At 39.0% G+C, this 22,308-nt stretch overlaps 1 protein-coding gene across 2 annotated transcripts in view; it reads right to left on the bottom strand.

The window, feature by feature from the left end:
* cntnap2a (contactin associated protein 2a) overlaps positions 1 to 18,758 on the bottom strand; it is a 379,160-nt gene extending 360,402 nt beyond the window's left edge. For both annotated transcript variants that reach the window (XM_006794675.3, XM_087846090.1), the window contains exon 1: positions 18,229 to 18,758. In XM_006794675.3, the coding sequence (XP_006794738.3) occupies positions 18,229 to 18,331 (103 nt within the window). In that variant the 5' untranslated portion in view covers positions 18,332 to 18,758. The remainder of the gene's footprint in view (positions 1 to 18,228) is intronic.
* Between the last annotated feature and the right edge of the window lie 3,550 nt (positions 18,759 to 22,308).

The following is a 22,308-nucleotide window of genomic DNA, read 5'->3' as shown; positions in this document are numbered from 1 at the left end:
GGGGATTCAGTGCAGAGTAGCACTTGCCTGCATGCGGTGGAGCTGTCAAAGTAAGGTCTGAAATTTCTTATCCAACCTTTTCAGGGGTCTAAAATGATTATACAGTGATTATCATTATTCTGCTCCAGAAGAGTTGACAACTGAAGATGTGTCTCTGTCTGTGATGTCACTCTGTAAATTCTCCAGCCACCTTTTGAAGAAGCGTACAGCTGTCATTAATTCGCACAACGTGTTGCCACAGCATTGGAGTTTGGGATTTAATGCCTACAGTTGCAATGTTCTGACTACCAAGAAAGCCCCCAAAATCCCACTATAGCCTGGCTTTACCATTCTTCTATTCTAACAAAAACATCTCTAGGTCTTTTCTGACTGCCAAAAATCTCTTCAGGATCCATCCCTTACTGAGCAGCCTCACATTGTTGTGGAGGAGTAAGTCATCACAAACTGCAGTGAAATAGGAAAAAAAAGTAAGAGCCACTGCCTGAATTTAAAATGCACATACTAATGTCTTATGGTTTAAAAGAAGAAACCAACCAACAAAAACGGGTGCTTTAAAAGTACATTATTGAGTTTATTTATTTTTGTGTGAGCTTTTACATTTAGAAATACTGTACGCATTAAATTATCATTGTGCAGTGAGTTGTTTACATATAAATACCAAAATGCGTCTGTAAATAGTTCTGTATGCAGTCATTAATTTAGAGTCAGATCTGTCAACAATGTGTCAGAAATGCTCTGGACTCTAACAGACATTTGCTTCTTGCCACCTATAAAAAGTAATTATACAAGATCAACAATCCACCAACCCCTGTAAGGATCGCTGTAAAAAGACAGTGCTGAGGGGCAAATGCGACTCTATATTGCTTTTACACTATATATACTACTTTCAATGTTATTTATACACTCTGCTACCTTTAACATGAAAACAATGTCAACAATAAGAAAACTGATAAATCTATAAACCACTTTCTTTGCTTTGAATAATGTGCACTTACAACTGTCTACATTCAACTATTACTATCATATTATGGATCAATAGAAAACTGATCTCAAAATAAAACAAGTTCAAAGTCATTGTATTGTGTACGGAGGTATAACACAACATCAATAGCAATGTAAGAAGAAACCACCATAGACACCCCCATGCCTTTATTCCCTGGCTTTCTCAGCACAAACTTTCTGTCTTTGTGTAGGTTGAACTTGGATTAATCTGGGGAAAAAAGACATCTTCAAAGGCTGCCTTCTTTCTGTTCTCTCTGTATGCAAATTTAATCTAAGCTGTCTTATTCTTTCAGGTTATGTTTTGATTCTGCAAGAGCACTCTCCTTCTGTAACCTTAATGAATCCTACTGTATTTTGTATTTTTGTAGCAGTTTTTTCTTGATTTTACACATGTGTATATACTGTAATTATGATGGACAATCTGTTTCTGGGTCTTCCTGGGTCTGTTTGAGCAGCTTGTGTTTAATTGTTAGTCCTCAGTTTTGAACTTTCTGGTGATATACCCAACCGCAAAGGTTGGAAGATTATGTTTTCTTCCTGATTGAACTGTTAGAGTAGTTGTGGTTGTTCTTGTGCAAGCAAAAAAGCCTTTCCTAGTGACTCACTTCACTTTTCTTTGCCATTTTCTGTGAATGTCCTAGTAGACCTATTAACCCATCCTAACTACCTGCTTTGTGAGTAACCACATGTATAGCTGATTCTGTGTTTCAATTAGACATGCAAAGTTTGACAATGAGAACGTGTCCACCTACATTAGGTTACCGATCAGAAAGATATTGTGAAATTTCTGAAGGTACATTTTAATTTGTGTTATTTGCCATTGTGCAAAATCAGATTTTTTTTTTAAACATTTGTTTAACATTTCATTAAATACCAGTGGAAACCATCATCATTCGCAAATACTTTAACTATCCTTATACTTTTTGGTGTATCTGCATTCCAAGTTCCTCCAACCAAATACTATTACTGAAAGAAGTATGTTACTCCATACTTTAAGAAAACAAAATGTCAAATATAATAAACTTTAGAAACTCCATGACCTAAATTCATGCAAGACCAGGCTACTCCGTTTTTCTTCTTTTCCACACATTATCTTATTCTATTCCTGCAAAACTGAAATGAGTTTGGCATCAAAGAGCTCCAAATTTCGTCTGAAAACAGACTGGGGCACTGAATCCGTGACATGATCACCCAACAGAGGCTTACTACAGTTGTCGAGTGAATTTAGTTGCTTTGTCAGTGTAATATTGACCTGATAATCTTGACAACCCAAAGGAGAAATGAAATGTACATAAAGAGGAGGAAGAAAAATGAAGCAGGTCAAAGTGAGAGGCAACCTGAGTAAATAAAAAACAGGCTGACATTTGAAAGTGAGAAATGAGGGAAGAAGAGAAACGAGCACATCTGCAAAGATAGATGGGGAACAAGACAAGGAGAAAAAAAAGGAGAAGAAAGCCACAGAGAGAAAAATATAGATGTGGGCAGGTAAATGAAAGGTATAAGGTTTAAAAAGGAAGCTGTGACCCCTGCCTTAGCTCGCACTGTAACGGCACCTTAACTCAGTGCTAATGGTCCTCATTCACATCTAGCCTCGGCTCTTTTTGTCTTGTAGACACACAACACAATCTTACGAAAAAAAAATGCACACATGCACATTTAGCCTTTATGTGCACAAATATACACAACGACACAAGTACGTAGTTATCTGAAGTGACTCTTTGCCCTATACACACACACAAAAAGATGGGTTAGAGGCAGAAAAAAAAGGAAATACGCACAAACTTATTTCATCAACATGCAGTGTAAAGACAGTTTTGTGAGAGGTGAGGCACTGTACACCCTGGACAAAATGACAGGCAGCAGGATAGGGACAGAGAGACAAACAACCAGGCCCACTCGTAATAACACCTCCACCGGTTACATATGGATACAAATATGCACACGACAATGTAAGTTAAACCAAACAAACATGCGCACAATTTTGGAATTCTTAAATGCATCTAGTTGCACACTGAAAATCCATTTCCTCTCTCACACACACACACACATTCACTCAAGCACTCCCAGGGAACACAATGAACATTTGTCCATTTTACAGCACGGGCCAGAGAATCCAAACATGCAGACACACCGGCACACACAGTCCGATCCCTTTCCTACCCAGCCTGCTATACCGGAGGCTATGGGGGCCTCCAGTTATTTCTTTCCTTATTTCTTTCTCTCCCCTTTATTTCAGCAAACAATCACACATGCACCACAGTGAGGAACACACTGACCAAGGTACGCACTGTGTCAGGACATGCACAGACATACTGTAGCCATAGCTGGATGGTGATTTTTCGTTTTTATGGGCCGATGGTTTTTTTTTTTCATTATTTTTTCCATAACGGTATAAACAATGAAAGGTGGTGGATTGGCCAGATGCTGGGAGATGTGTAAAAATAACTAAATTGTTTGGTGGTGGCTATGGCGGAGCTTCCACAGATTCAGTAACATTAGCGAGTGGTTGAGGCCAGCAGGTGCAACATGCTGGCAGGTGGATTGCAGAAAGGTGAGGGAGGAGGAGGAGAGACCCGAGGCGGCCACCGGTGTTACGGTCCGAGTGCCAGGTGAACTGAACTTCAGGTAAGAAGTTATGACCTGCAGTCTATCTGGGTCAGATATAAACCAAGTTTAGGTGGAGTTTATTTTCGTTGTGCTGACTTTTTACAGTCAGTTACAATAACTCGTACTGCGTACTGGCTAGCATGACAGAGTTTCTATACAGCTGGGCGGGTGCTATGATGTTACTGATAGTGAACTTTATTGATAGGGTTAGTTAGTAGAGTTGCCAGCCGTCCCGTAAAAAACTGAATCGTCCCGTATTCAGAGAAAATATTACGCGTTTCGTATTGAGCTGAAAAGGAACAGTTTGTCCCGGACTTCAGCTAGAATGAAAAAGACACAAAGCTTGATTTATTCTGTGTCTTTATGCTGCGCAGCTGTTTCTTCTTCTCTCATTCTCTCCCCTGTTGTTATTTCAATCATGAAACTGATCAATGATCAGCTGATCGGCTTTTCTGTCGCAAATCCCGTCTCTCTTGTTTATTGTCCACTTTGCACCAGAAAGAAGAAACCAGCAGATGTCGCGTTAAACAACAGTAGCAGGTTTAAGCTTGATAAGCTGTTGTTAGAATTTATTTAATATTACTTTCTAGTATCAGCTGATCTTTGCTGGAGCCACAGTTGTAAAAGCTGCTGGTCATGATGTCGGTTTGGTTATCTGGTGAGAGGAAAACACGAAGATGAAACCAGGAGATGTTCTTACTGAATCATCAGAGCTGAGCAGGTGATGGAGAAACAGGTTTACCTTTTAGGTGACATGAATGAGTTGAAGGGAAGTTATGAACTGTTTCTGAGAGACAAATAACACCAGCATCCTTTTCTATGTAGCTGACAGCTGGTAACTGTGCAGGGGCGGGTCTAGCAAAGTTTTGCCAGGGGGCCAGGTAGGGCATTAACAGGGAAAGGGGGGCACAAAGATATACTTTTCTTTCTTATTCTCATTTAAATTGTTTGGCTTTTAACCCTTTAAGACCTACCATAGAACCAAGGCCACCAGAGTTTACTTTATATTTTTACATGCTGTAGCGCCATTTTAGGCAGCATTTCAAGTTGCTATACATCAATACAACTGTTATAACTCACATTTTAATAATATGTATGCATTACGTCCATAGTAACTACATAAATTGCAAAAAAGTGCAATAAACTACAAAAAAATTGAAAATCGTTTTTGTTTTTTTGTTTTTTACATATATTTCTACTTAGAGAAATTTAAGAGATTTATCCCTCAAAACTTTAAATACAAAAAAGTTGCAAAAAATAGTTTACAACAACAGGAAATTTATTTTGAGTGTCTTCATAGTTTTATTTTTGAGATACACTAATTTTTTATCTACTGCAGAAAAAACAAAAAACAATCTTATGATGCAAATTTGCAAAGAAAACATGTGCATCAAAATAAACTATTTTCAGCAGTGCAATTCGAGTTCTAAGCATCCCAGCAACTATTCAGAAAAGCATAAAGTCAAACATGACTTATAAAAACACCAGTATAGGCTTTTAAGGCCTACAAGTAAAAAACCAAATTTTCCGCGAAAATGACGTCACTTCTGGTTTCGGGCAGGTAATGGCGGACATGCGATCGTTCGCGCTGATGTCTGTTTCAATGTAGGAAGTGTTCCGAACAGCTGATCGGCTCAAAGTATGTTTCTGGAATATTATGTTTTTGTTCCTGCAAGCACTTTTTATGCCGCTTTTGCAAAGCTATATGTGGAAGGAAACCGTGACTTAGGACAAGCTGATGGCATAAGATGTAAGTACAACTCCTCGGGTTTCATACGCAAAAAAAAATTATTGCGCTAGCTTACGTGGTTCCGGTTCTACAGGGATTTAAAAATAGTTATGGAAAACGGAGCGTGCCCGCTCTGACCGGCTTTAAAGGGTTAATAAATAATTATCTGGATCTTATAACCAAAGTTATTATCTGATGTAAAATGTATAGAAATCCATTATTGTACAATTTGTATTTATTGTACATTATTGTAATTTTTTTTCAGGGTCCCATCATAATTTCTTCAGAAGTAAGTACTGTATATGATGCCAGTATTTTCCCACATTTTCTAGATTCTGTACCAGTACTGTGTGTAAAATGCCATCAAAAAGTTTTATTCTTTCTCACCTGTCTTTCTGTCTCCTTTCACTTTTTAAAGGTTGTCATGTTAGAAAAAATATTTTGCCCTGCCATGCTGTTTATTGATGTGGTAAATGAATAGTTTATGAAAATATATCTAAATCTGTCATTTATTATTTTTAATATTCAGTAATGATCATGTCTCTTCTCTGTCTTAATTTCAGGTTTCCACCATGTGTTGTAGATAGTTCAGGAGGTTAACTCGACCAAGCAGCCTTTCGGTTTTGGCTAAGTACTGTTTAGAATACCAGAATAGGGAGGATGGTGTAGGTTTAAGTTTATTAGATTGATACATATATACCAACAAGACAGTGTACATCACTGTCACAACAGCGTTTGTTTTCATTTAAAGGCTTTATGGCTTTTCCTATAATACCTGGTGGGCCGGTCTCTAGTCAAAATGCCTGGGCCGATTTTTTGTCCCAGTCCAGCCCTGACTGTAGCTTCTCTATACTGAAATAGAGATGTGCACACAGGCACACACAGAAAAGCACAGGAGCACAAGGTTATGTATGTGTGAGTTGCCTGGCTGGCTATGTTCCCATTCTGACTGTGAGCTTTTGCTTGGAGTCTAAAGTGAAAAAAGGGGGTTGTTTTTTATTTTTTGTTTTTCTCAATGGAAGTAGCTCAAAGATTAATTCACTTAATCTTGGCCTGTAAATGGGGTATTCAAGCGGCTTAAAAAACAAATTGAATGCAAAGGCTGAGAGTAATAACAGCATTTGTCTTAGCTGCGGCACAGTGCCCTTTTCCACAGTACTCTTCCACATGAGCCGGTGACTGGATATTCAAGGTCCATTATGAAAGGTGTGGACTTGGAAGTGTATTTGCACATGGATGGTGCAAATGCAGACACACAAAGCTACTATCTTATATGCATACAGTCCACATTTTGACTGCACTAATAACCATATGCACTTCACAGGTGAGAAAAAGGTGGAAAGCTAAAGATGTAGTGGCACTCGACGACACTGTAACAGTCGTGTAGATATGTGCGCGTGTACAACTCAGAGAGATGAACAGATGTTGCGCTGTGGATTTTAATACATAATCCCTATATTCATTATGTCACCCAGGAGACACATGCAGATCATAGTGTGCAAGTTTCAGAATATAGGTTAAATGGAAAAAAAGGCAAACAAACATAAAGCAACAGTTAATAATTCTCCACGAATAAACCATTCAGCCAAACTCTATTTCTTTCTATATTAAAAAAAAAGAATTACAACAACTTTGCACTGCATGAGCACTGCCAAACTCTTGAATAATGACCTGGTAATGTATGCTGATTACTTTCAAATAAGCAGTAACTAATTAGTTAGTGTAATTAACCCCAAACCTCATTAAATCACTGTATGCAACATGTAATGTGCTAACTATTACTAAATAATGTATGTGTGAGATTAATCAGAGGTTTCTGATGCCGTGTAGCTGCAGCTCACTGAAGCTCCATCTGCTGCCTCCCGTTCCTGAGAGATCGATAATTTAAATTTCTAATATCACACTCAACTAGCAAAAAGAGGAGTTTGTTTTTTTCTTAATTTTTATTTTTTTTACATCGTTTCTAAGTGTGTGTAAGCGGCAGTTTATGCAGAACAGTGGTCACACTAAATGGTACAGTAATATTTAAATGACACCAGGACATGCTGCATCTCTGGAGCTTTAATTGTCATGTGACTTTATAACTAGGCTAACCCATTTTAGCAGTTTTTATAGTTCACTGTTGCCATCCAATCTAAGATTATTAAAAAGATCACAATAATGATTCTAAAGAATCAATTCCATAATTCAATGTGATAATTACCAAATGGCCCTGGGTGGTTCAAATCATCTTTGATTTGAGGAAACGCGAAGCATGAAACTAGTTTCAACATTAAACTAAAACATAAAGTCAATCAGTGAGTAAAGTGCAGCTGTGTTTTAAAATCCCTGAGAGGTCCATAATGCAAGTGGTGAAGCAGTAATATGACTCTTTAATTAAAACCAATTCCATTTGTTAAAACAAAAATTAAACCCAAAAAATATTTTAATAGCTTTAATAGGGCTGGGTGATATGACCTCAAAAGAAAAGTAATTGAACATTTTAGCTGGATTTTGATGCATGAATACACACACACACAGATATATAAATATATTTTCTTCTTCTTCTTTTGTTTGATGTTTTTATTTATTAAAGCCAAAACATGTGTCCAAACTACAAACACGGCACTTTTTTTTAACTTGTTTTGTTAAGCTAAATTGCTATTTTACTTTTGCTCCATCCATGTCCATGTTACGACAGAGCAGAATCATGTGACACTTGGTAGTATGTGTTAAAGGGGAGAGTATATAATGAGGAACGTCTTAATTTATGCATGATTGGAGGGAGAGGATATCGATTAGAGGCTGCGAATGTTGTTTTAGTTTCCATAGTTTCTATTAAATATTCAGCCCTGATCCTTACTACTATTAGTATAGGTAGATTTTCCATAACCTGTTGGCTAATCTTTTTTTTTTTTTTTTTTTTTGCAGTTTTACAAAGCTTTTTAATGTTCCTTACACAATGAAACAGAAGACTCAAAACATGTGAATAGCAACTACATAAGTATAACAGGATTTGGTCGATAGCTCCAGCTTGGCCACTTAAATAAAACATGACTAACAGTAAGTGTAAGAAACAGCAGCTAGTGATCATGTCCGTGTTGTTGAACTAGTGACACAAATATTCTTGTTACCACTGTGTGCTGTTCAAGAACATATGCAGGGGGTACAACACTACTCTGGCCGGTGTGTCTAAAGCTTTTTCCTGCTACTCACAGGGACGGCTGCTCTTTCTGACACCGTTGTTTTGGCTCTGGTCATATGGGTCAGTTCAGGTACAGTGCAATGCTTTTAACTGCTTTTTCCTGACACTGTGCTTTGTCTAGAACAAATCAATTATAGCATTTTGCCAGGATTAATCTAGGGCCAAGAGCCTTTCCCTATCTATATATTATCTCTCTCTAAGTGACCCTACTGCATATGAGGCTAAAGCAAACAGGAATTCAAGTCCATATTATGCTTTTTTTTGGGAAATATCCAGTCCTTTGTTTAGTTCCCAGCAAAATAAACAAAAAAGAGTATGTGTTGCCAATAAACTAAATCTAATTCAATCCTTTAAATTGATATGTAAAATATTTTAAAATGAACAGACATGAATGCATGGCAGTTTAAAGAGATATTAAATAAGTTCGTGCAGTTTCACTTAGCTTAAGGCTAGCCTCAAGTTACCGTGTAGAAAATTGCTACTGATACTGTCAGATTTCATGTCATTTATTCTGGTTATATTAAATCTGTCTTTAAGAAGTTACATTTTGGGAATGTTTATGACTTACATAAATTAATTAATAGTTAAAAAATGTAATAATGTGGTCAAAATATCATACAGAGCTTTTTTTTGTGCACCTGTGTAGGCTAATCCTATGTCACTGTTTGTAGCATGTGTTGCTGCACATGTCATTTTTCTGAAAGTTTTCTGCACTAACAATGGTTCTCAATTGACCAACAGGGCAAAGCACCATTTATCTAAGAGCTAATTGGTAATTCTTATATAATTCATCTAAGAGCTGTACACAGGTAAGAAAAACTCAGAGATTATACACATTAGAATCAGACTCAGGAGAGACTCCTGTAGCTCCCAATATGTCTTCAACAGTAAAAACATTTGCAATAAAATGTAAAAAAAAAAAGAAAAGAAAAAAAGAAAATGCTTTAAAAAATCAGTTTAGGATAAACTGCATACTTAGACTACAAATTGGAAAAATAATTTACTGGATTTTCAGTTAATCGCCATGAGTAACTGAAGATGCTTACTATTTTGCCTATGTTGAGAACATCAGATTAAAAATAAAGTTGCATTCTTAGACCTTTAATTTATCTGCCATTTTTTTGTAAACAGTATTTGTTTTATTAAAATAAGATAATTTATTTGCGACATCCTGGTTTATAGATTATATGAAGTCAATGATAAAGTGACTTTAAGAATTAATTCGATAGTGGGCACCACCAAAGGGAATTGGAGTATCACTTGAAATAGCCTGTCCTATTCTCTGACTAATGCAACTGCTGCACTTTGATGCTGCTACAGATTACAATAACAATGATAATTTTTAATGGCAAGGTGTCAGAGAAAATCCTTGCTTCCTGACCATCTTTCCTTGAGGTGTCGTTCTTCATCCTTGTCACTTTTCTCATCGTGGTGCTTCGTCTCTTGTCCTTCTCTTTCCTCCCTTTTGCCTTGCCAGTCTAATCTCCAACTCAGAGACTGCTGTCAAATGAGGTGGACAGATTCTGATGGCTTCTAATAAGAACACATTCCACTAGAATAACTTTCTGATTCTGCACATTTACACATGCAGACACATAGAGCTGCAGTGTTACATACAGTGAAGCATGAATGCTCCAATTTGTACCCAGAGAAGCAGAATTACATAATTATCATACTGCACTCTGTATTATGGGTTTCATTTGCAATTAATACATCTGAAGTTAATAACGTTTAATGAACAGTGCGAGTTTGTGTGCCTGAAGAGGGGAGGGGACAATGGTAGTGTGTATGTGAGCTGCATGGTGTGTGTGCCTTTGTCCATGTTACGTTACTGACATTGTTAGGGGAATTATGTAGTATGACTTGTCAGTGCATATTTGTATCACTGTGGCCTTGCTCCCATGATGAAACATTGATAGCCTTGCAGTAGCATTCCTTCCAAGAGAGAAATTTCAATTCGTCGAGGAAACTGACATACCAGTCTGAGAATAAAGCTGAAGGTAAGAGCAGAAAATGCCGCAGTTCTGGGCCAGTTTATACATGTTTGTTACTCTCATGAACTGTGATATTAATAAGAAAGCCTCTATGTTAGCCCATGAATGCTAATATTTTAACAATACATGTTTGAATATATTGCACAGTGGAATCCAGACCACTTATATTTTCATCTCAACCTTGAGGTAATTAGAAAGTCTGATGCTTTACAAGTACTTGAAAACAGAAGAAATTTGGACATGCAGAAAGAAGAATACATATTTATTATTCTGTAGCAATCAAATTTTAGCAAACTTGTGGCATTTACTACATTATGTGAGCTATTCAGGTTGTTGTAATGTTAACCTTCCTCTATCTACTTTCCCCCACCAGTTTCCTGTTTAACTAAATCTATTTGCAGCTTTTGTTCACTTGATATTAAAATGTTTTAACATTTCCAGCAGAGTGTTGCTTACTAAATAGCATTGTGGGAGGGGAAAACAAGGCGTCAGGAATGAGCTACAGTGTCAGAAATAAATTAGTTTCTAAGAAACAAGTTTGCCGTTGTCAAATCATTGCTACACTTTTTTCAAAAGAGGAATGCATAACACTGAAGAAATAACAAATCTAGATCAGTTGTACCTACAGCAGTGTCAGCCACGCATGCTATGAATAATGCTCATCACAGTAAAATTCTAAACAGTTTGAATAACTCATTATTATCAATTTATATTGATATTTATAAAATATAATTGTTCAAAGATTCAGAGAGTCTGGAGAAATTTCTGTGTGCAAGGGATGAGACTGAAAATCAATACCTGATGCCCGTTATCTTTAATCTAAAGAGGAGAGGGAACTTATGGTGTGTGATCAGCACTCAGCTCAAAAGGCTGGATCTCTGATGGTATGGGGGTGCATTAGTGCCTATGGAGCTGGCAGCTTGCACATCTGGGAAGGCACTGTCTACACTGAAAGGTAATTAGTGCATCATGAAGCAAAAATATGGTAAAGACCCGGAACTAGAGCAGGGCGATATGACCAAAAATATTTATCACGATATACATTTGAAAATTTGCGATAACGATATAACTGACGATATAATTGACACTAGACAAAATACTTTACAACTCCTCAACTTTATTAGTGCAAAAAACCCCCAATGTATTTTCACTTAAACAAGCAGCTGTTTTATGTGAATTAAAGTTATATAAAAATTTAACAGTGCAAATGCAAATTCCTTGCTGACAGTTTAACCAAAAGGCATTTCCAGTGGAAATTGTCCGACATATCCTCAGCATAACCATGTATAATATCCACAAAACTTAAAAAGAGGTTATACACACACAATATGGTAATATTATGTTGAAGCACAGTACGTATCACTCCACCAGGCTCCTGCCTACGATAGCCGTAATGCTCCGACAATCCATCAAGCAGTCCGGGTTCGTAGCTTAGCAAAGTCGTACTAAAACATTTGACAGATTTTTGAGCGCCGTGTACGACATAAAATCGTTTCGAGGTCAGTAAACACAACCAGAATTCACACATAAGGCCCATTGGATTATCAGGGGCACTGTTGATTTTCAGAAAAATCAAAGGATTGATTTTAAGTGTGCTGTCGGTAATACCGACGGCCAGAGATGGGCAGTAACGCGTTACTTGTAACGCGTTACTGTAATCCGATTACTTTTTTCAAGTAACGAGTAAAGTAAGGGATTACTATTGCAAAAACGGTAATTAGATTACCGTTACTTTCCCGTAGGAACGCTGCGTTACTGCGTTACTAAAACCGTGATTTTCTTGCGAGAATGTCTCATGACAGTGACGTAAGCGAGTGCGAGGTGTGTGACAACAGCTGTGTGCAGATCAACAATGGATCATATATCGAGTGCGGGAGAGAGTATGAGCGTGCAGCGTTTAAAGCGTGGACGTACTGACCTTATTTTGAGTTTGATTCCGTAAAAAGTGACAAAAACATTAGTGTCCGTTGTGCGTGGGAAGAAAACTTCTTTTTACAGCGAAAAAAACCCCCTAAACTTCCAAGCAAGCACCGAGTGCGCTACGACGTAATGGGAAACTCACAGAGAAACTGCCGTATCCTTCCACTGACCGCTGCGGCACACCTGCACCAGGATAACCCTCCGCCTACCCTACTCCTGCTTTACAGGTGAAAATAGAGCAAAAGGACCGCTAGTCTTGACTTTATTTATTTTCTGCTGTGTTTTACTTGCATCTGAAAGAGTGAGTGTAAACACACACATGTATATATGTATATATATATATATATATATATATATATATGTATATATGTATATATATATATATATATATATATATATATATATATATGTATATGTATATATATATATATATATATATATATATATGTGTGTGTGTGTGTGTGTGTGTGTGTGTGTGTGTGTGTGTGTGTATGTATGTATGTGCTGGAATGTGCAGAAAATAGGTTTAAATGTTAAACTAATTTCTTCCAGTCACAGAATGGTGCATATAATTAAAATTTTGCTTCATGCATAAAGTTAAAAGATTAAAAATAACAAAACAAGTTTTAAAAAGAGACTTTTCCATTTGATTACATTTTGTATGATGGATTATGTAGAAAAAGTAGAATTGGGCTGAAAGATCTATCGCTTTATCGCCTATTCAGGTTGTAAATCATGTTTTTAAAAAGTAACTAAGTAACTAAGTAACTAAGTAACTAAGTAATTAATTACTTTTGAAAATAAGTAATCAGTAAAGTAACGGGATTACTTTTTGGGGGAAGTAATCAGTAATTAATTACTGATTACTTTTTTCAAGTAACTTGACCAACACTGCCGACGGCCCGCTAGCATGCTCTACCAAAAATAGTGCTTTGTTGTGTGTCTGACGGACCAAAGCTAAACCAGTTCCACACCACTGAAGTTGCAGCATTTTTACAAACACATTCGGGTTCATCCGTTTCATTCAACGATTTGCTTTCGCCGCCATGCTTTTTCCGACATGTGCGTATGAAAACAAAGGCACTGCGCATGCGCGTTTTACTCATATTCTATCGCGATATTTCATTTTTCTATCGTTGCCCAAAATTATACCGGTATTACCGTGAACTGTATGATATGGCCCAGCCCTACCCAGGACTGCTGTGCAGCTAGAATCTTATACTATACAAGAATGGAACAACATCCCTCTCCCAAAATTCCAGCAGCTGGTCTCCTCAGTTCCCAGATGTTTGCAGACTGTTGTTAAAAGTAGAGGGGGATCCTTAACAGTTGTAAACATGGCCCTGTCACATCTTTTATGTGATGTGTTGCTCCCATCAAATTAAAAATGAGCTAATGTTTTCTTAATTTTCTTAAAATTGTACATTTCTTAGCTTAAACATTTTATATGTTTTCTATGTTCTCTTGTGAATAAAATACAAGTGTGGGAAGTGGGCATGCACATGTAGGAAAAATGATGAGAGAAAGACTGAAGAATTTGGAGTAATGGGTGACATGTAGGGGTGAGAAAGATGAATCACTACAGTTACAGGTAGGGTTGAGACAGTGGGGAAATAGGAGATGACTTGCTTTTTATTTTTGCTAGATTTTGTTGATGAGGCATAAAGGTAGGTGTAAAGGTAGAGGAAGAGCTACAAAGAGAATTAGAAAAGGAGGATAAGCAATCAAGGAAGTGCAAAGGAGCAAAAAAACAGGTGGAAGGCAGCAATTTAGATGGAGGGGCAGAGCAGAGAAACAGCAGTGCAATTAACATCCACACCTTATTTCCTAGCTCTGGTTCACTTGTCTCAGTGCATGATTAATCCACAAATGTGGATGCACACACACACACCCCAAAACACAGGCAGGTGCACACATATAAATATCCAAGGGCCAAACATAGCTACACAGCAAGTGTAGTGCTTCTCTAATCTGAGCCTAACCAGTCTGCTTCCTGCAGCCTTAATCCCATCATTATCACCTCCTAATGGGAGCCATCTCAGACACGCAAACACAAAAACAAGACAGAGAATTGGCAAGAAATTGACCCATGTGGTGGTTAAAGGGTTTGCTTTTATAACCATATTCACTCTATATCCCTGTAGAAGAGAATGGAAATGCAATAATTTATTTGAGTGGAAAAAATCTAAATTTCTTTTAGCCAGTGTCAAATGATTTGTTTGGACCAGAACCTGGAAAAAACTGGCAGTGATTCACACTCACACAAGAACACTTCTGTGTGCAAATGTCACCATTTGGCTTTATATGGTTTTTTATATATGTATACTGAAGAACAGGAGACCCTGACTTGTTGCCCTGGAGGTGAAACCAGACTGATGTCTATGTCAAATGGCCTGGCAAGCTTAATGAGATGAGAAAAGGCTAATCTGATTCTATATCAGACAGGCTCTAGGGGCATCCCATTTAACCACCCAGAGTGCCACCAACACACTGACTTAAAGGCACATCCTTTACGTTTTACACACTGGTGCTGTGACTCTTAAAAATTTAATTCTTGTCCTTTACTATGCGAGTAATGAATAGCAGCTTTGCAAAGGAGCGCCGGAGAGTTCAAAGCGAATTAATTAAAATTATAACCTTTAAAGCTAAATAAAACAAGCTCTTCTTGGAATATTTTACAGCTGAGGAAAATATCTGTGCATATAAAATATATTTCAGTATGTTAGCACTGTGTATGGACACTGTGTCGCACACGGTGTCTGCACTGAGCAAATAATCCAGTCGTGAATGTTCTGTGTGAACCAACTTAATCAGAAAAAAATATGGTAAAGAGAAAAATTAAAGTCTGATTGGTTATGAAATGATTATGAAACATTATGGTAGGCAGACCTTGCCTTGACACAGTACATCAACAACAGATTTACATACTGCACAGTGACAGCTCAGTAGAGGATACCACTAAAGTACACCAAGGACAGACACAATCCATTTTTCTTCCACTGCATGTATCTGATGGCTGAATGTACATCTTATATGTATTTCTGAGTTACTGTATCTATACTTGTGCATGCATGTTCATCTAATTATAATTGTAATTCTAACCCTAACCCAATAAAATGATAGAAAAATGAAAAACTTTATTTCATGAGACAGCATAAAATTCTAAGCTTCCCTTTTTGTAAAACTTTGATCTGACTCAGAATGTTTGCACTAAGCGCTGCAAGAGGATGCAATAATAGGGCATGTGTCTGGCCCCAGAGTTAATAAGAAATCAGCCAGCTTCACAGCCAACCAATCACACCCCCCTTCCTCTGAAATAACCCCCCTGTTTGTTTTCCTTCAGGGCTTTAAATCCAAACTTAAAATCATTGTTTCCTCTTAACTTTTCATTGGATTGCCTGGTTATATTCACCCCTGTTTCGCTTGTGCTTGCTGCTACCAGACCCCTATCCATCCTTGAGGCATCACTCTCTCCCTTGGCTGTCAGTGCTTCGGTCCAGATGTTTTTGGAGCTGAATCTTGATCCTCCAGGAGTCTGATCTCTATTCCTCTCTCTCTCTCAACTGTTTGTGTCTGTCTCCCTTTTTTGTGGTTTTTGTGTGTCTATGTGTTTGTGCAGTCTGCCCTGCTCCCAGGTTTTCACGGTAGCAAGAAGGCCATTTGGCTCTGTCTTATCTTATTTGGCAACACTTGCCGGATGTCCTCTTGGAGCATATTCTTATGTTTACAGCGTATCACTTTACCATCTCCATTGCATTGGCTTCAGACCACCTTTGCTGTTTTTCAATGTTTTTCTGTTTCTGATCTGTCGAATTCTATAGTGAGTGTACAATTCACAGATTATCATCTATCTTCCTTTAAAGTAAGACCGAGGACTTGTGTGAATGTACCAGCCCGATTAAAAAAGAAAGAAAGAAAAAGAAGACTTGATTCAACTTGGATTTGTGAAAACGTAGATGAATTCACAACTAACATAGAAATGAACATAAACCCGCATGAACAGGGGAAAAAATCCTTCCGTTGCTTTTTCTTCTTACACAGAACACGCATGCTTAATGTACACTGGAAAGACTTACAGACTTGCACATGTTTGCATTATAATATATGGCTTTAAAGGCTCTAGATAAATGGTAAAATACATTCTCACACACTGATTATAGGAAAATGTAAGAGGTGGCGGCTGATACATTTTTAAAGCGATCTGAAATCTAACTTTTAATGAGACACTGATGTCCTCTCAGATATAGCGAGGCTCCCTCGGTCAGACCCTCCAGATGACGGGAGTAAGAGGACTCTGGATTTCCACATCGTATCAAGCGTTGCCACAATGACACCTGATCTTTGTGAGGTCGCTCTTATTAACGAAAGCTTTGTGCGCGAGAAACGCACAGGCAAATTCTTCCAACTCTCCACGTCTCCTTTGCCTCCCGTCACGCTCTCTGACACTGCTTCGCGCGCGGACCCTTGCTCAAGCGACTCGCGGTAGCGTCTCTCCGTTGTTGTCTGTCAGATGGGATGATTAATGAGGCGCGTCCACGGGCACATCCATCCAGGACCTGAGAAGCCCTTGCGATCGCGGGGGGAATCAGTTACACTGAACCCTCAGAGTATCGGCTCAGTCACCGTCAGCAAGATCGCAATGCCACTGAACCAAGGCTGGATAATCCAAGTTAAATAAATAAATAAAAATCAGATAAGACCAGTAATAACACATTCTATATCAGAACTGTCAGACACGCAGTTACTTCAGTATGCTATAAAAGTGGAAAAAGAAACAACTGCGGTTGATATGTTCACAAAATATAAACACTGAATTTCTGGAGTATGTCAATGACAATTAGAGTGAAGAACAAATGCAATACCGGGCAATGTTTAAACAAACTCTCAAGACGGAAATTGCAGCGTGGATCGAACAGAAGCCTTCATCAAGTTTTTCAAGAATTAAGCAGTAAAGTGGAGGCTTTAGCTAGGGAAAGAAAAGCAAATAAAAGCGCAATGCTAATCATCTAAGTTTTCCAATAACCTTAAAAAGGCTTAGGCTTTAATATGCTGAGACCAGTGAGCTTGATGGAGAGTCTAATCAGAATGCAAACTGCACACCATAAAAAAACTAAATCAGATCCTACAAGTTGACAAAACCATTCAAATCAATGCACCCTTAGTTGTTGAGAGTTACAGCTTAGCCCTATTAGCCCACAACTCTTTTTAAAAGAAAATGGGCATTCAGCAAAATCTCTTTACTTGGATTGTTTTATGCAAACGCAATAGTCTAAAACCAAATGTAATGTTCTTACAGAACATCAAAAAACAGGAAAGCGTTGAAAATAAAAAGGAGGGGGGAAACCGTTTGTTGGAAGTTGAACCGTTTTCCAACTGTTCTTCTCTCGAGTCCACTTTGATGACTGGGACTCCACAATAAACAGCAAACCACTACTGCCAAACTTAAATGCCATTCACTAATTCTGTGACTGTCCCTCAATACTCAACTAATTTCTGGAGTCCCCTAAAAAAACCGCAATTAAACATCTCAGCGGTCATAAAAATCCCGTGCGCCAAAAATAAAGGCACCACAGACCCTGAAGCGCTAACACGTTTAGGCTTGAACTCAAAAGTCGACCCCGCTTCAACCTCTGCCTCTCACTGCCTCTGTAGCCCGGCACTACTAACGTAGCCGCAAACCTCTACCTGTGCCGCTTCTCTCCACAGGCAGACCGTTTGTTTCTCACCCATTCCCACTCTCACCCAAACAGCCCTGGAAGACCATTTCAAAAATACTAAAAAGAACAACTTACGGGTTGTTGGTAGAGCTCCGTGCACACCGCTGACATGACAGAAAATCCATAAAACCACCGGCAATAACAACGTCAGTCCCTGGGCAGGACGGTGCCGGCGCATCTTCACGGCTGCTGTGGGCGCAGGAGAGCGGGAGAGGGAAACACACAGCTGAGTGGCTGTAACGCCAGTCGGTCCGTCAGCCTCGCTTCTCAGTTGAGGACTGGCGGATAGGAGCCCGGCTGCACGGAGTCTCTCTCGCGCGCGCGCTCTCTCTCTTTCTCCCTCTAGCTCTCTCTCTCCCCAATAAAGAGATGATGTAAGGATGGCGCCAAAACACAGACTGGTCTGTGCTAGCAAACAGAGCGCACTTATCTCTGCAGCTCTCTCACCTCCCTTGTTTAGCGACTAAAACAAAACAGCAGCCGAGTTTCCACCGTCCAAAGGACGATACGAGTGGGTGCGGATGTAGCGGACAGCAAATCCTTCAGGAGTTCAAGAAGGCATGACAGTGCACATCTCAAATCCCTGAACTGGTTTCTCCTGCCCAGCGCTCTAATGCTCTGTCCGTGGTGCTGAACTTATCTCAGCCTTTCTCTGCCCCCCACACTCTCTCTCTCTCACACACACACGCACACACTCTAAATGCCTTTCCGTTTCTAATAGCCAGACAGTGCCCCCCACCTTCTCTAGGTGGTGGTGTCATTACACTTGTGCATTCCTCTTCTATCCACACATGAAAGCCCTAACAAAAAAAACACACGGGACCTGCACTCTCTCTGTCTTGATGTCATCGCAATCCCCCGTTTGCCTGCATTTAGTGCAAACGAGAGAGAGAGAACCCATTTAACTTATCTAATGAAGATTAAATATCACATAATACTAAAGTTCTTCTTGTATGCAAATGGTTTTCCATAACAGACTGGTTTTATTTCAAAAAGTTAAATTAAAAACATCTAAATATTGTAACAAAAGGTGCTTTCAGATATTTCAAACCTTATAATCCATTCAAACAAATATATCTTGGAGATTTGCTGGTACAAGTCTTAATAGGACTGCAGAGATACACCAATCAGAACAGACTATAAGTAACTGCTTTAGACAATACATCTTTCTTTCTTTCTTTCTTTCTTTCTTTCTTTCTTTCTTTTTATTCATGTTTTTTGTTTTCTTTTAGCCAACTACTGTGATTATTGTTTTTTGTAGTAGTCATCTTTGTACTAAGAAGAAGAAATCTAGTAAATTTGCTTCAGAGGCGTGTTAAATAACATGTTTTACAATGACAAATTGCAATCCATATCTGTCTGTCACATTTGTCACTTACATGTCTCAGTCACTGTCGTCTGTCCAGAACATAATACATGATTATCATCGCCGCAAGGAGCATTTTTCTAAATGAAGAAAATGGTGAATGAAAATGGCAAATTCATCACAGGCAGCTCCATCAGTGGTAATGTTTCACTTACTGCTCCAAATAAGGGATAGATTATGATAGTCAGCGTGCTATAAGGACGCACACAGGCACATGGGTCAAATGCTTTTGATTGGTTCACCATTAGAAACATACAATGAGGCCCGCTAACAGTGTTTATTAATAAGTTACTTATCATGTAAAACTGAAAAATGAAAACTATACAGACTGATAACCTGTGTGGTACATTATTCTTTTGTTCAAGCAATGGCATCTTTGCATCCTTACAGCAAAAGCAAAATGACTCAACCTAGATATACATTTATTGATTAAAGAATCATGCAATACCTACAATAATCCCAATATTTCAATGGAAACCGTACAAATATTTATTCAAATGTCATAGTTTCTTTTTATTTGTAATTTGGGACGTTTGAATGATTATCATGGATGGCATCACATCATCTTGTAAGAACACTATGTGTCTGGGAACTGATGAAACTAATTACAGTAGTTTTGAAGGGAAATTTAAAAAAGAAAAGTATACTCGATGGTGAAGAATTTCTGTGGCTTTGCTATATATTATTTTTATTTTGATATTGTGCCAAATGTTTTTATGTGCAGACTGCAAGCCGGCCAACTTAGCACTCAGACTCTTGTTGATGTTTACATTATAACAAAACGCAGCATTAGCAAACGATGCTCCATTTCTTTTCTTTTTGTTTTTTTTTTTTATCTGCAACAAATTTGAATTAGACATAAATGTATATCATTTCTTAAATTCAGAATTTGACCTGCTTAATTGGATATATTTCAAATTATATTTACATTTTAACTGATTTGGTAATAGGGTTGAAGCATGAAATGATTAAAAAATAAGTGAGCTACAGTGTGGCTGACACATGCCTTTGAAAGTACATTCTTCCTGCTTTCAGAGGAATTGAAAAGTTAAACAGCAGCCAAGTGATTCTTAATTAATGCACTTAATTAAATGATTATAAGCAAGTGTGAGCGCCTCTATGAAAGCAGAAGTTTGAGCAGTTTGCTGGTCTGGAGCTTCCAGGTGTGCAGCAATCTTTCAAAAAGTGGATGTCCCAACAAACTCACCCAAATCTAAGCTCTACACTCCACATGCTCTGTTGGCACCGGCATGTTAAATATTAAACTGTCATAGCAGTAAAAAATGAAAAAAAGACTGAATAAATAGGGGTTTTTTTTCATAAGAGCTGCCAGGAGAAACCATCTTCTGTGTAAAAAGAATGTGGAGGCATGGCTCAGCTTAACAACGTTACATCTGAACAAACTAAAAGACTTCTGGAGCAATGTCCCTTGGACAGAAAGACCAGCTTGAAGCTGTTTGGCCATAATGCACACTGCCATGCCTGGCAAAAGCCAAACACACCATGACAGTAATATCATGTCATGTCATGCCAACTGTCAGGCAAACTGGTGAAGGGTTGAAAATTTGGTCTTTTTTTTGCAGCCACAGCACCAGAGCACGTAGCAGTCATTGGGTTGAACTCCTCTGTATACAAAGTATTCTAGAGTTAAATGTAAGGCCATCTGTCTGACAACTAAAGCTTGGCCAAAAATGGGTCATGCAATGATCCCGAGCACACAAGCAAATCTACAACAGAATGGCCATGAATGGCCCAGTCAAAGTCCAGACCTCAGTCTGATTTAAAGGTTGTGTCAGGACCTTAAGACACCTCTACATAAACAAATGTGCCCAAAGCAACGCTGTCAGGAAGAGTGGGCCATAATTTTTCCTAAATAATGTGAAAAAGTCACATCCATCCATCCATCTTCATCCGCTTTATAAGGGGCTGGGTTGCGGGGGCCCAGCCCCCTCCTCCAGCTTATCCGGGGGAACACCAAGGCGTTCCCAGACCAGCCGAGAGATATAATCTCTCCAGTGTGTCCTGGGTCTGCCCCGGGGCCTCAGGCAATGCGCATTGCGCAATGCGCACCAAGCTCTTGCAATGGTTGTATAGGGATCGAATGGCCCGTAGCAATGGGCCAGACACCCCATACTCCCGCAGCACCTCCCACAGGACACCCTGAGGGACACGGTCGAATGCCTTCTCCAAGTCCACAAAACACATGTAGACTGGTTGGGCAAACTCCCATGCACCCTCAAGTATCCTTGAGAGGATAAAGAGCTGGTCCAGTGTTCCGCGACCAGGACGAAAACCGTATTGTTCCTCCTGTATCCGAGGTTCGACTAGCGGACGAACTCTCCTTTCCAGCACCCTGGCATAGACTTTCCCAGGGAGGCTGAGGAGTGTGATCCCCCTGTAGTTGGAACACACCCTCCGGTCCCCCTTCTTAAAGATGGGGACCACCACCCCAGTCTGCCAGTCCAGGGGTACTGCCCCTGATCTCCACGCAACATTGTAGAGGCGTGTCAACCAGGACAGCCCTACAACGTCCAGAGCCTTCAGGAACTCGGGGCGGATCTCATCAACACCAGGGGCTCTGCCACCAAGGAGTTGTTTAACTACCTCAGTGACCTCGCCTCGTCCCAGCATCAAGTGTGACTTCATATATGCAGCCAGAGATATGCCAAAGAAAAACAAACTTATTTCCAGTGTGTTCCTCTCTTTTCTTTTTTCTTAAATTCTCCCCTCTCTATCATCTGCTTGTTGATCACTCCAGCCACCCAATCGCTGTGCCTGCTGCCGTAAGA

The sequence above is a fragment of the Neolamprologus brichardi genome, chromosome 9 (assembly GCF_056152115.1).
Source record: "Neolamprologus brichardi isolate AB-2024 chromosome 9, ASM5615211v1, whole genome shotgun sequence".
Classification (NCBI taxonomy): Eukaryota; Metazoa; Chordata; class Actinopteri; order Cichliformes; family Cichlidae; genus Neolamprologus; species Neolamprologus brichardi.
Note: the sequence above shows the minus strand (reverse complement) of the source record. Positions and strands in the feature narration are given on the sequence as shown.